Here is a 12594-nt window from a genome sequence, read left to right on the forward strand (position 1 = left end):
CCCCACTGGCTCACAAAGGTCAAATCACAGATAAATAGGCCTACTCCAAAACAGCTGGCTCACCTATTTAAACAACCATCCATTTAAATTATTATAAATAAATATTTACACACATAAATTAACACTTTCCCTCCTCTTACTTTAAATAACCAGACAAGCTTGTTTCACAGATAGAATGCTCATCACAAAAAATAAAACAAATGAAAACAAAACAAAACCAAAAAAAAAAAAAGGAAAAAACTCTCCAAAGCCACAATGCTTTTTCTGTGTGAAGACAAACACAAGCACACACTCATTCAGGCACACAGACACAGAGTTGTTTGCTGGCTGCTCACAGCGTCTCAGTCTCACAGGATGCAGGCGAGGGGGGAGCGAAATGGATGTAAGACCAGCATGTCCTCGGGGGGATGAAAAGAACGTAACACAGATGAAAAATCCCTCTGTGCTCTCTGACACTGGCCCACGGGTGCCGTTCTCTCTCTCCCAAGCCTTCCTCGTCCTCCTCCACCTTTAGCCTTGTGCGCGGCAGGGCAGTAGCGGTGGTGTAAAGCTAGAAGAAACTGTGTAACGCCTCTGTCAGTGCCTCCCTCTCGGCTCTCCTTCATCGACTCCCCTTTCTGCTCCCGCCTCATTTCCGCTGCTTCTCCTCTTTGTCGCCGGCCTTGCCGCCCGCGTCCCCGTGCCGGTTGTTGGGCGGGTTGTTGAGAAACATCTTGTCGAGTCCTTTGAGAGCCTCAGTGAGGTAGTTCTGCAGGGCGGTGAGTGCGGCGCAGATGGCGGGCGAGCCGAAGCCGTGCGTGATGAAGGAGAAGTGGGAGAGGCAGCTCTGGATGCCAGGCTCCAGGATGGGGCTGGGCCTGGAGTTGCCCAGGGGAGTCCTGTCCTGGGCCAGCAGGTCTGTGAACTCCTTACACAGCTGTCTGCAGAGGAGGAGACACAACAACACATCAGGAGGGAACTCTGTTCATCTTTAAAACAAAGATTTGAAGGAATGCAGATCGCCTCATCACCTTTGACACTAGAGTTTTAGACAGTCCTGGAGAGCCACCATCCTGCATGTGTTACTTGTTTCTCTGTTCCAACACCTGATTCAGTGGTTAAATTACCTCTTCATGTTCTGCAGAAGCCTGTTAATGACACACTGATTCAAATCAGGTGTTGGAGCAGAGGAACAAGTAAAACCTGCAGGATGGTGGCCCTCCAGGACCAGGGTCGCCTACCCCTGACTTAGATCATACTATGCTGAGAAATGACCCAATCAGAGCATGATTTGGGCTAAATATGTTTTAAATGACTGACGTTTAGCCTAATATCTGTAACATTTGCTGTGTTTGTGTTTGCTAAGTTGAATTAGCTGAGGCAGCCATCTTGAATTGGGTTGATTCCAAACGTTTTTTCAGTTTTAGCCAGTGCTTACTTTCTGAGAGTTTCTTCTAAATCTGTCTGGTGGTTCAAGAGATATTTTGCTGACAAACAAAAAGGGTTAATGCAAAGGTGCTATGCAATGTGCTGCACTCAGAGTATGTATTAGGGACAATGCTCAGCTACTGCCACACCAAATCTTAAGTAAATAGCTGCAAAACTGGCTGAGTTAGAGCAATTTTTATATTTCTAAGCTCAGGTAGGTGTGGCAGCCATCTTGTCAACCTAATAATTACTTTCTGAAAGTTTCATTAATGTCATTTCAGTGATTCAACAGTACAAAAATAAACACACACAGGCTAAAACATTTTGCTCCACCTTTGCATTCAGCAGCAGACGATAATTACAGGTTTGCTGCCATTAAATGTATTAAAAACTGGTTTATTCATTGAGTTGTTGAGACTCTTATTAATGAATTAATTGATTATTGTGATTTCAGTTAGAATTCACAGAGCCCAAAACTTCACTCAGACCCATATTTGAGTTTAATTACTGCACTGGAAGGTTTCAGTAATCTAAATCTACGTTACCTAAAGTGGGTCAGGCGCTTAACGCAGTCCGAATGTGATTGACTGGTTGTTTTAAATTGCTGCAGTTTCCCCCTCGTTCGTATGTAAATTATGTAATCCTGCCAAGAAAAGCTGAACCTAACCTGAATCAGCTCTTTCAACGTCATACTGAGACACTTCTGTGGGTGAAACCAATTCAGGACTGATTACAGTGAGAAATGAAGATATCTCTACAGTCCTCTTTAACCGAATACAGCCTTTTAATGAAGGTGAGGAAAATAAATAATAATAAAGTAAAAAAAATTAAATTATAGGTGCATGAACTGTTCCATTTGACAGTTTTTAATCTATTATCCAGTCTTTCTTGATGTTTATTCTGTTCTACCAGTTTACCTTTGCTTTATTTTATGATACAAGTTACAGAATAATTAATTTAATTTGTTCTGTGTGACATTATCTTTGGTACACATGACAATAAACTAACTTGAACTTAAAAGCAAGGAAAAAAAGAAACTGGACTTGATCCGTCCATCGATTTTGCTGAACTTTGTGGAAAGTGCAACAGTGGTGACATTAATGTAAAAATGTGATATTATCCTTAAGTCAACACAAACATGCCACTTGCGGTTATAAAATATGTTAATTTTAAAAGTAGCAGAGCACCTTTGGATACGATTTGAATTATATTTTTGAAACTAGAATAGATCTAAAAACAAACAATCCCAGCTTCTGATGTTTCCTCTACTTTATCTCGACACGCAGGTTTCCATCGTAAAACTAATAACTACACTTATTTTAAGATTTAAAACCTTTTTTTTTGTACTGAAAGCCACTCTCGTCAGTCTAGCACAAGTAAACTATCAAGAAAATGACTTTTTAAAATGTTATATTTATAGAATTTATTAGAAAAAAATGACTCATTGTCTCTGGATCTCAGTTTCTACTAATCGAGCTCTTCAAAACCAGACATGTTTTTATGTTTTTATGCCCCAGTTTGGGTGAATGTTTTAATAAATTTAATTTTAAAGTCATTTGTGTTTTGCAGAGTATTTGGCCCAGTGGTAGGAGGGTCATCTATAAATCAGAGGGAGTCAGGGGTTTGATCCCCGGCAAAACAGCGAACCCCCGCTGCCCCCGATATGCTTCTTGGTGAATAAATGAGAATATAAAAGTTCAGTATAAGGACTGTAAAATATATAATAGTAAGCACTGTATTAGTGTCTGTGAAAGGGTGAATGAGAAACAATGTAAAGCACTTTGCAGAACCTGTAGAGGTTTAAAGGACATTATATGAGCAGGAACCATTAGAGAAAGAGCAGAAAACAAAATCCTCCCAAAAATTCAACGTTCTTTCATGAATACACATTTTATAAGAGCAAACTGTGAGGAGTTTAGTTGTGCAGAACACATAACTGTTGTATTTTATTGTTTAATTCAACATACACTACAAATATATGAAGGATTTAGCAAAAAATAAATAAAAATAAAATAAAATTCCTATGAAAAAATAACAAAAATACCCTGATATATCATGTTTATGTTTAATAAATTGTCTGTGAAGATAAGAAAAAAATACCTCAAGTCCACCACTGGACTCTTGTTTTTATTTAGTTTTATTTTAAAGAGTTAATCTGTTTCTGTTTCGTTGTTGTTTTGCTTTATTTTTTAGATATTTTGTCTTTTATTTTCAATTATCACTTTAAATCATTACTTGAACTGTTTTATTCTTTTTTCTATGTTATATACTGCACTTTGGTCAATTATTAACAAAGAAAATGCCAAATTTATTTTGTAAATACAAAAAATGTAATTAATAAATAAAGTAGAAGATGAATGCCAGGACAAGAGGCTTTCTCAATAAGAGTAAATGAAATAAAAGAAGTCACAATTTCAAATTTTTTCTCCAAATTTCACGATAAACGGCTAAAAAAAACAAAAAACATTTAAATTTCTTTCTCCTTGTTACATTTCAGCAAATATCATTCTCTGTTTGGAGGCCCAGGCTGTATATTCAAGAGACCTCCTTACTGTTGCAGAGCTCACACACACACACACACACACCCACACAGACTGAAGGCGGCCTAAGGGCAGAGCTAAATGAGTGACAGGCTGTGCGGGCCGAGCCCAGCTGGGGTTAAGGGAGTATGGCGAGGAGAAGCCGCCCCCTCGGGCTGCACTCACGGCTCTCGCTGTTGTTTTCTGACGACTTGAAACACTCCACTGCTAAATAATGAATTTCTAACAGGCAGCACCGACACACAGTTTGGAACAGGTTTGAATGTGGGCATCAAACATCCAGCACCAAGCACAACATGCATACACTGCTCTGCACACACACACACACACACACACACACACACACACACACAGGCCAGCAGACAGCAAGATTTATGCAAGCTAAAAATACAAATTTCCTGAAGGGATCTTTGTTTGGTGGTTTACATTTGGAAAAAAACAAATGGACAATAATGATGTTATTAATTAGCAAAAACAGAAAAAAATAACTTTGGTTGATTACAAGTGTTTCAGGAATTTGTTCAATTTGTCCTAAAAACAAACAACTCACCAAATTATTCCACAAAACTGAATTAACATGAGAAGAAATGCCTTTTTTTGACCAGGAGCAAAGTTCAACTTAAAGCTCACATCTTGCTCCAGAAGTTATTTTACAGTCAAAGAATGAAAATGTCTAAATTAATGATTCTGTCTTCAGCCACGAAGATAGCTTAATAGCTTTAATAAGGTCTTATATTCGTTTTCTACATGCTTGGATAAAATTTTAGTGCCATAATTTTAAGAGCCATCATTGCAGGTTAAATTCAAACTGAGTTAAATGGATTTTTTTATTAGAAAAATCCCACTTTCCTCTCTAAATGTCACAGCCATGTTCACAGTGACGGAGCAGACTGGGAATAATATAAAGTCTAAAGTAAAGAAAAGATCTGGACCCTCCGGGGTTTGGGGGTCCACGGGGTCCCCATGCAGCAAAATGAGAGTGGGATTAATTTAAAAATCATTTAATTTATCCAAAATCAGCCTATTTTATATAACACCCAGTAATAAATGCCTCGTTGGCAAAAAAAAAAGTTACAAAGGAGCAGAAATGTTGCTTCAGTTGTGCTTATTTTTCTTGTTTTTTAATTTGTTCATCCTTGTTGTCTCCTTAAATGTTGCTGCTTTTTTTAATTCACAAAACTCTAATTAAAAATTAATTTTTTTAATTCAATTTCTAAAAATTCTAATAATATCATTCATCCCCAAGGGGCAATTTGAAGGCACAAAATGTACACACGTATAAAAGATAAACACGGTCACTGCTTGATGCATTCTGAAGAGGATAAAAGTTCAAATCCTGTAATCTGTTTCTGAATACTTTGTTTTTCCCACTCTGTAATAAAGCAACACAATCACACCTGTGCATGGGGAGGTTTTTGTAAATTACGGTGCAGACATCATATTTGACAGACGGAGAAGAGTGGAATCAGAGGGACTCACTTTGTGGCCAGCAGCATGTTTTTCCTCGTGTGCAGCTCGTTGGGGTCCGCATGTTGCCGGTTCAGGTACTCGCTCACAGCTTTAGTGGGAAACTCCGTCTCACAGATGTAACCGAAGTCCCGGGCCAAGTGGACTGCCTCGCCTGAGGGGGAAATCATATATACAGTAATTCAACTGCAATAATAACAATATTAATAATATTAACTGCACCAAGGTTACACCTGCAAGCACAAACCATTTAGAAACATAGAACAGGTGCAAATTAATGTGTTTTGTTGTTAAAAAAATAAATAAAAAAAGCTCTTTAAATTACCTTCATCCACAAAATATCTCACCTCACATTTTCCGATAAGCACTAAACCTTATTTTATTAGCTTTTTTTTTTTGATAGGCAGGAGATCAGATTTAAAAAGAAAACAGCCTTTTATGGCCAAACTGTTGGAACATGTATAAACTCAGTCTGTGGCCTTTAATCAAATCTCAAAATATATATATGAATTTGATAACAGTTTCATGAATACAACAACACTATTAAGTCTACAAGTTTGTGACATTTTCAAACCTTTATTTTGATCATATTATATATTAAAACTTATCTTCTATATTATTGTTTGTTGGTGTTAAATGTTTGGTTTGCTGACTGTGAGAAGGGAGTAAGCAAAATAAGAATTTCATTACATCGTGTGTTATCACTGTTTATATGACAATTAACTTCTTGTAGCTTGTATTTATTTAATCTGGAGCACACTTGATGGTCACTCCGCAAACATTTCAATGATAAGATAACTAAAATAAACAGATTTATTTTGGATGATCGCATAAAATTTGAGCTATCACTGACCTGTCTTAATAAAAGGAAATTTAATATGGGAAACTGTGTTTCTAGAAGAAACAAAATAAAAATTTATAAATATTTTACAGATCCCCTGAGGGATATTAGTTAAAATATTATGGATTATGGATCAGTCACCTTCTACCAGAGATGTTAGTAATGTGACGTTTGCAGCTTTGCGCCTCCCAGCAGGAAGATTCAACCCAATCTTTTCCAGCTTTTCTCGCAGACATTTCCCTCCGTTTTTAGACTTTGCTCTGCAGGAATTCAAAACCAAACAACATATAACTATTATAAGGTTTTCTATTGGTCACACACACAGAAATACACATTTGGACATGCAGTGAAATGAGGGAGGAGGCATTCTGTCACAACAGAGACTTAAAAATAAGAAAACAGTGAGCAAATCAGAGCAAATATTCTAATAGGATAAATAAATTAAAAAACAATAAAAACAGTCAACAGTTCTTCTGAGCTAAGAAGGTTAAAATATATTCCAAGGTGGAAATATTGCTTTAAAAGAAAAACATGCAAACTATAATGAAATTAAGTGTTTAACTGAAAAAAAAGTGATATTTGGAGATTTGTGAGGTTCCAGGTGTCTCCAGGAATCTAGCTGCTATTAACTGTAGATAAAAAATGGTGCACATAATTGACAGTTTAATTAAGAGCTGCTCCTGGTTGTTCAATGTGCGTCACGATGCTTTACCTTCTCAACACGCCTCCTAACAAGGAGGCGTTGAGGCACTCGGGTGGAGACAGTCTCCTCTGCACCTCCCCCACCGTCACTTTGTACTTGGAGGTGGAGCTGAGCAGCGACAGGCGGCCCGGTACCGAGCAGAACACCTCGTTGATGTTCACGGTCACCCCGCCGATCAGGCCGTCCTTCCCGAGCATCAGGGAGCCCAAGTTCTTGGGCGGCATGGGCACTGGAGGAGGGAAGCAATTAAAAGAACACTTTTACGCATGCGCAGGAGACAGTTTTCCGATTATTTGGGGGAATTTTAAAGCCTCGCGTGCTCAGAGGGCGGTCCTGGCCTAATGAAGCGCCCACGTGCCGGGCATTTGCTTGTTATTTAATGTCGCGCGACATTCTCATTATAGCGTTATCGATTGTTGATTGGCTCACGCGCTCAAATCGCATTAACCACCTCCCGGTCTTTAGCTCCCACCAGCAGCACTGGAAGCTCCTCCATCCCGCGCGTTAATGCGCGCGCTAACGGTGTAAAACACAAGGATGCGTGGCCGGCGCGAGGGGCTTCTTCTTCCTCTTCTTTTTTTTTTTTTTTTTTTTTTTTTTTTTTTTTTTGATGGCTCCACGGGGGATAATACCGCAGATTAGCTCTAAACGAGCTCACGAGATCTCCCTGTGAGCGGTGCCATTTATTACATCAGCGGCTTAAATGCCCCGCGGGGAGCTCAGTCACTCAACATCCCGGAACTAAATCAGCGCACATCATCACGCGCCAGCCTGTCAGTCAATGGACCGGGGGTCGTTAACTCTGCTGCTGCACCCCCTCCAAAAAAAAAAAAAAAAACAGGGTCAGGACCGAGCCTCAGTCAGAGCCATCCTGAGCGAATCACGCGTCATTAGTCCTGTAATTCATAAAGACTCGGAGCGCACTGCAAGTCAAACGTGTCGAGCAGGTCGGATTCCCCTCCTCACGTTGAAGGCACTCATTGCAAAGTCATGAACAAAAATCATAAAGTAAGAAACAATCTAAGTAAAATTTGTGAACAGAACTGAAACAGGAAGACCGTGCATTTGGATTTACTGTATTTACACTCATTTCTGTTCAGTAGATAAAAATGCTTAGTTTACATTGAGTGCAGACCCACATAACAAAATTGCACATCACTAGAAAACTACTGGAGTAAACGCTTTTAAACTGAACTGACTATAGTTCATATTACCCTTTTAAACGTTTGATTTCATATTTTAAAACGAGCACATTTACAACAAATGTGTGTACAATAAAGATAAAGTGTATGTGTGTGTGTGTGTGTACCTTTCTTGATTACAGATTGATCCAGTATGTTCGTCCCGTTGCTGTCTTCAATGGTCTGTTGGAACCGAGATGAATACAAATCATTACAAGCCCCACAATCCGAGATAATCTGCTCCTTCAGAAAGCTCCAAGAAAACCCAGCTTTGAGTTTTTTTTGTTCATCAGTACTTTCTCACAGGAAGCTGTTTCCCCCGCTGTTTTCCAGGAGGATTCAAATTATTTTCATTTATCATCAGTCAAATAAATTGTTAGAAAGACTCTGTGTTGTCAGAAGTTGTTCGCATTTGTGTAAAAATAAAAAGGAACTAAAGAATACCATGAAAACGAATTTATGTGGGGTTAATAAATCTATAAAAGCAGAAATGAGAACCTATTGTGGAGGTTAAATGACAAACAGCTCATGATGGTTTTGGCCCTGAGGGCGAAACCAGAGGAAGATGATGAAATCCTACATCCTGAGCAGAAAATCCTATAAATCTTGCTTTGTGGATAAAATAAAATAAAATAAAATAAACAATATATTCACATAGATTTATTTTGGAAAGAAAAGAACAGACTGAATTCAAACAGATCTTAAATATTAAATCATTTTTCCTCATCTATGAAATTAGAATAAGTTTAAATTTATCAACAATTAATTGAAAGTGAATTGTTTTAGTCACTTCCTGCACTAATGTGTGAAGACAATCTGAAGTCAGACATCCGCATCTTGAGGTTTTTAAAAGCATGAATCCTGCAGACATGTCGGTTTAGCTGCGGGCCTCTTTGCGCTCAGCCTGCAGCCCTGAGGGAGTTCATCCATCTTAACCCTTAAAGGTGCGTAAAACATGCGCGGCTAATGAAGAAAACTGTCAATAATCATCACTTTGTTGCCTTTTTTATTTCTATTTGGTTACTTTAATATGTTGATTAAAATGTTTTTACTTCAGAAGAGTATGAATAAAATAGTATTTCAATTTATAATGTTCATATCTGATATCTGATCTGAAAATAACGCACAATAAACTCTCAAAGAATGTTGGTTTTGATCACCGGCATTCGGTTGTTTTATTCTAAGTTTTTTTGCATTTCCAGAAATATGTGCACCTGAAAATATATGTCAATAGAAATAAGTAGAAACAGAAATATGTGCACCTAGAAACGAATCAGTAAAGCGCGTTTCAGCCTGTAAATGCCAGCAGTCCCTCACCTGAACATCCTCCATCCCGTGCAGCCCGTGCAGCAGTCCGTCTCCCATGCCGGGCTCCAGGCCCGGGTGAGCGGAGTGCAGCAGCACATCAGGCCGCCGCATGCCGGCGTAGTCCCGCCGCGGGTCCAGCCCGGACAGCTGCGGCAGCGAGGCCCGCGGCTGCGCCAGCAGGGCCGAGCTCTCCATCCGGTCCCCGGCGGCGTCCTGCCGCTGGCGCGCTCCCCACGCGCTCTGCTGGCTCTGGTGCAGGGAGTTCAGGGAGTACGGGTCGCTCACGTGCGAGTACGGGTCCTGGCTCTGGTAGTGAGCGAGCGGCTGGTAGGGCGGCGGGAAGTAGGGCGGCTGGAAGTCCGAGGAAGGCGCGTGAGACAGCGGCGGCGCGCTGGAGTAGGGCCCCGCGTGCGACACCGAACCCAGCTGGGACAGGCGCGAGCTGTGGCTCGAGACGCCGTCATGTCGGTCCTTTAATGGGGCGCAGAAAAGAACAATAAATAAATAAAAATCAAATGATGAAACCACATTGGAGAGACATGAAACCGCACAGAGGCCGAGGATCTTGTTGCATTTATTACTTTGCCTCTGGTGAAATAAAGCAGCTGGCAAAACACATAAAAGCCTGAAGGAAAACTCCTAATTTAAAGTGTCTCACGACTAAAAAGCTCGCAGAAACATCTAAACATTCACAGTCAGGTGGAAAACTCACCCCAGCGGAGTAGGAATGAACCAACATCTGTAAACTCTGCTGGTTCTCCCGAGCGGCTTCGCGGTGAAATAAGAGGACGGAACAGGACTGGGTTCAGAAAAAACTCATTCCAGGTGAAAGCAGCTCGTTCGTGTCTGCAGGCAGGGGCCCGCGCTCAGCTCCACACAGAACCTTCCTGCGCCCGGAGCTGCCGCTGCTCTGAGTGTGAGCACCGAGCTCCCGCCTCTACCCCCGGTGCGCGGTGCGCGGTGCGCGCTGTGTAATTGTTATTCATGACTTAGACTTACAGGAATATTAATGCGCGCCAGGCACGGCACTGGCGACACATGGAGCGTGAAGGCTCTCGCGCAACCGTGAGTGACGTTTAAATTCCGTGGAGAGCCGCAACGGCGCGCGAGCAGCCGTTTTTTTTTTTTGAGGAGAAAGTGAACCAGAAGTATCCAGGTCCGCGGGGAGTTCCCCGGCACCGCCATGGAGCTTTGGGAGCTTCTAATGGCAAAATCCAACGCGGCGAAGCCTGTTTCTCATTTTTTTGGCGCAAATAATTAAAGTGCAAACAGGTTTAAAGAGCTGCAAGTTGAAATAAAGACTTTAGACACGAAATAAGCAAAGTAAGGGATGATTTACCCATCACGCGCCCTCAACCTTCGAACCACTGCTTAATATTCAGTTTTAATAAGATATTTTAATCTAAACTTCTTCTATTTGTCTCAAACATCAATCAGTAAATTAAAATAAAACTGCCAACAATTCAAAGCTGCCTTTCTGTCCGAGCTGCAAAGCCCATCCCAGACCTTACGGCGCGTGAGGAACTCACACGTCTGAAGAAGTTGACATTCAGAGCCGCTCTTTGCCCTCCTGAATGAGTTGGTTAACATCATGTCATCCCCTCCTTCTCACCGTGGGAGAAAAGCCATGTGCTGCACGAGACAAGGGCTTCCCACCGGGCAGAGGCAGCCGTGGGGCCTCGCGCTCTGCTCCCCCCTTGTCTTCGTGCGCTTTGTGCTTGAACCCATCCGCGCTGCGTGTATACCCTCTCCGTTTCCCTCCTTCCTCTCACCGATTAAAAAAAAATTACAGTTCTGGGATCAAAGTCAAACTATTTACATAATTCTCACACATGATCAGCCTGCTCCAACTCGGCGCTTTTAAGTTTCTTCTAATTTTCTGCGATTTTCTTCATCTTAAATAAAGTCGGTCAGTTGTGATTCACCTAATCTGCTGAGATTTGGGGATCCGCAGCTTGTTTCCAACCCTTTTACGTTAAACTTATATACACAATGGGAGTCTGGAATCCTTTCGAAACACAATTTTCCTCCAAAAAACGCAGCGCAGTGAGACAAAACAACTTTTACGCACATTGAAATTGAAAAAAGGGAACATATGTAAAATATCCACGTTATCTTTTGTACTAAAAGGAGAGTCCAGCTTCACAACGCCATAAAAATAAAATAATATGAGCACTGGAAATATTTTACAACAGGTAAATCAAATTCACAACATGAATTTGCCATAACTTCAGCTCTAAATGAAATTAAAATCATTAAAAAGAACCACATTCAGGCCTAAAGCCTCGTGGGAAACACTTATTTTAACAATCTAGCATTTTCCTCTTCAAGGCGTTTTTAATAAACCCCGCCAAGCCTATTTTCCCCGCGTCACAAACAGCTGGATGGCAACGTTACCTCATAAATATCTTCATACTTGACATTCTCAACTAGTTTCCACAGCATGGTCGCTTCTCCGGCGTCGGTAAACCGAATGCAGCCAAGTGAAGAAGGGATGTCTCAACTCTCTTTCTCTCTCCTCCCTCCTTCTCTCCCTCCGCCCTCTGGAATGTCAGGCAGGCAGGCAGGCTTTGTGAATGGGGAACCCCTGGAAGGACTCCACCACTGTGAGAACAGAGGCAGGCTGCCCGCATGCAGAAGCAGCAGAAGCACACAGGACGCATGGTTTATTTATCATGGATCTCTGCAGCGTAGCTACCAATGCAAGCATAAAAAGGTTAATAAAACTCGTGTTTGCTGTCCACTCATGACCTAATGTGCTAAACTGTGGCTCAGAAAATGCTAATTCCTGTAATGGTGGTTTTATTTTCTCATCATGTGACTCTTATGAGTTCAGAACTCAGGGCTATAAAGAGAAGCTAATCTAATTTTATTTAAAAAAAAAGAAGGAAAAACTGAATAAGTAATTAAACAATTCCCCCTACAGATCAGTAATAATTTATGTAATACAACCCCAATTCTGAAAAAGTTGGGACTTTGTGTTAAATAAAAACAGAATGCAAGGATTTGTAAATCTCCTAAACCCAAATGTTCCAATGAATAACATTATTCTGAAACTGTTCCATTATTTTTAGATGCAGTTCTTCACAGAATGGGAAAACATCTGCCCATCTTTACTTCTGAAATATCCCGCCTCTCTTAAAAAAT

General features: G+C 40.8%; 1 protein-coding gene across 2 annotated transcripts; it reads right to left on the bottom strand.

Annotated features, from left to right (window-relative positions):
• Positions 1-6: 6 nt before the first annotated feature.
• On the bottom strand, positions 7-11979 carry tfap2b (transcription factor AP-2 beta). 2 transcript variants are annotated; one of them, XM_017411757.3, is made up of 7 exons: positions 11845-11979; positions 9457-9918; positions 8268-8322; positions 6968-7187; positions 6397-6515; positions 5427-5568; positions 7-920 (listed from the first exon to the last, which is right to left on the bottom strand). In XM_017411757.3, exons 1-7 carry the CDS (start codon positions 11890-11892, stop codon positions 629-631), a joined length of 1338 nt encoding a protein of 445 aa, XP_017267246.1. In that variant the 5' UTR covers positions 11893-11979; the 3' UTR covers positions 7-628. The 2 variants fall into 2 exon arrangements, with proteins under 2 accessions (XP_017267246.1, XP_017267248.1); XM_017411759.3 differs by lacking the exon at positions 11845-11979 and adding an exon at positions 10160-10725.
• Between the last annotated feature and the right edge of the window lie 615 nt (positions 11980-12594).

Source organism: Kryptolebias marmoratus, linkage group LG19, assembly GCF_001649575.2.
Source record: "Kryptolebias marmoratus isolate JLee-2015 linkage group LG19, ASM164957v2, whole genome shotgun sequence".
In the NCBI taxonomy this organism is placed as follows: domain Eukaryota; kingdom Metazoa; phylum Chordata; class Actinopteri; order Cyprinodontiformes; family Rivulidae; genus Kryptolebias; species Kryptolebias marmoratus.

Bases quoted from the DNA above. Each gene is read 5' to 3' on its own strand.
- tfap2b (XM_017411757.3), bottom strand. From the start codon at position 11,892: ATGCTGTGGAAACTAGTTGAGAATGTCAAGTATGAAGATATTTATGAG. The intron at 7,188-8,267 runs GTACACACACAC...TCCCTCCTCCAG, and splicing joins TCAATCTGTAATCAAGAAAG to TGCCCATGCCGCCCAAGAAC. The intron at 921-5,426 runs GTGAGTCCCTCT...CCTCCTCTGCAG, and splicing joins AACATGCTGCTGGCCACAAA to ACAGCTGTGTAAGGAGTTCA.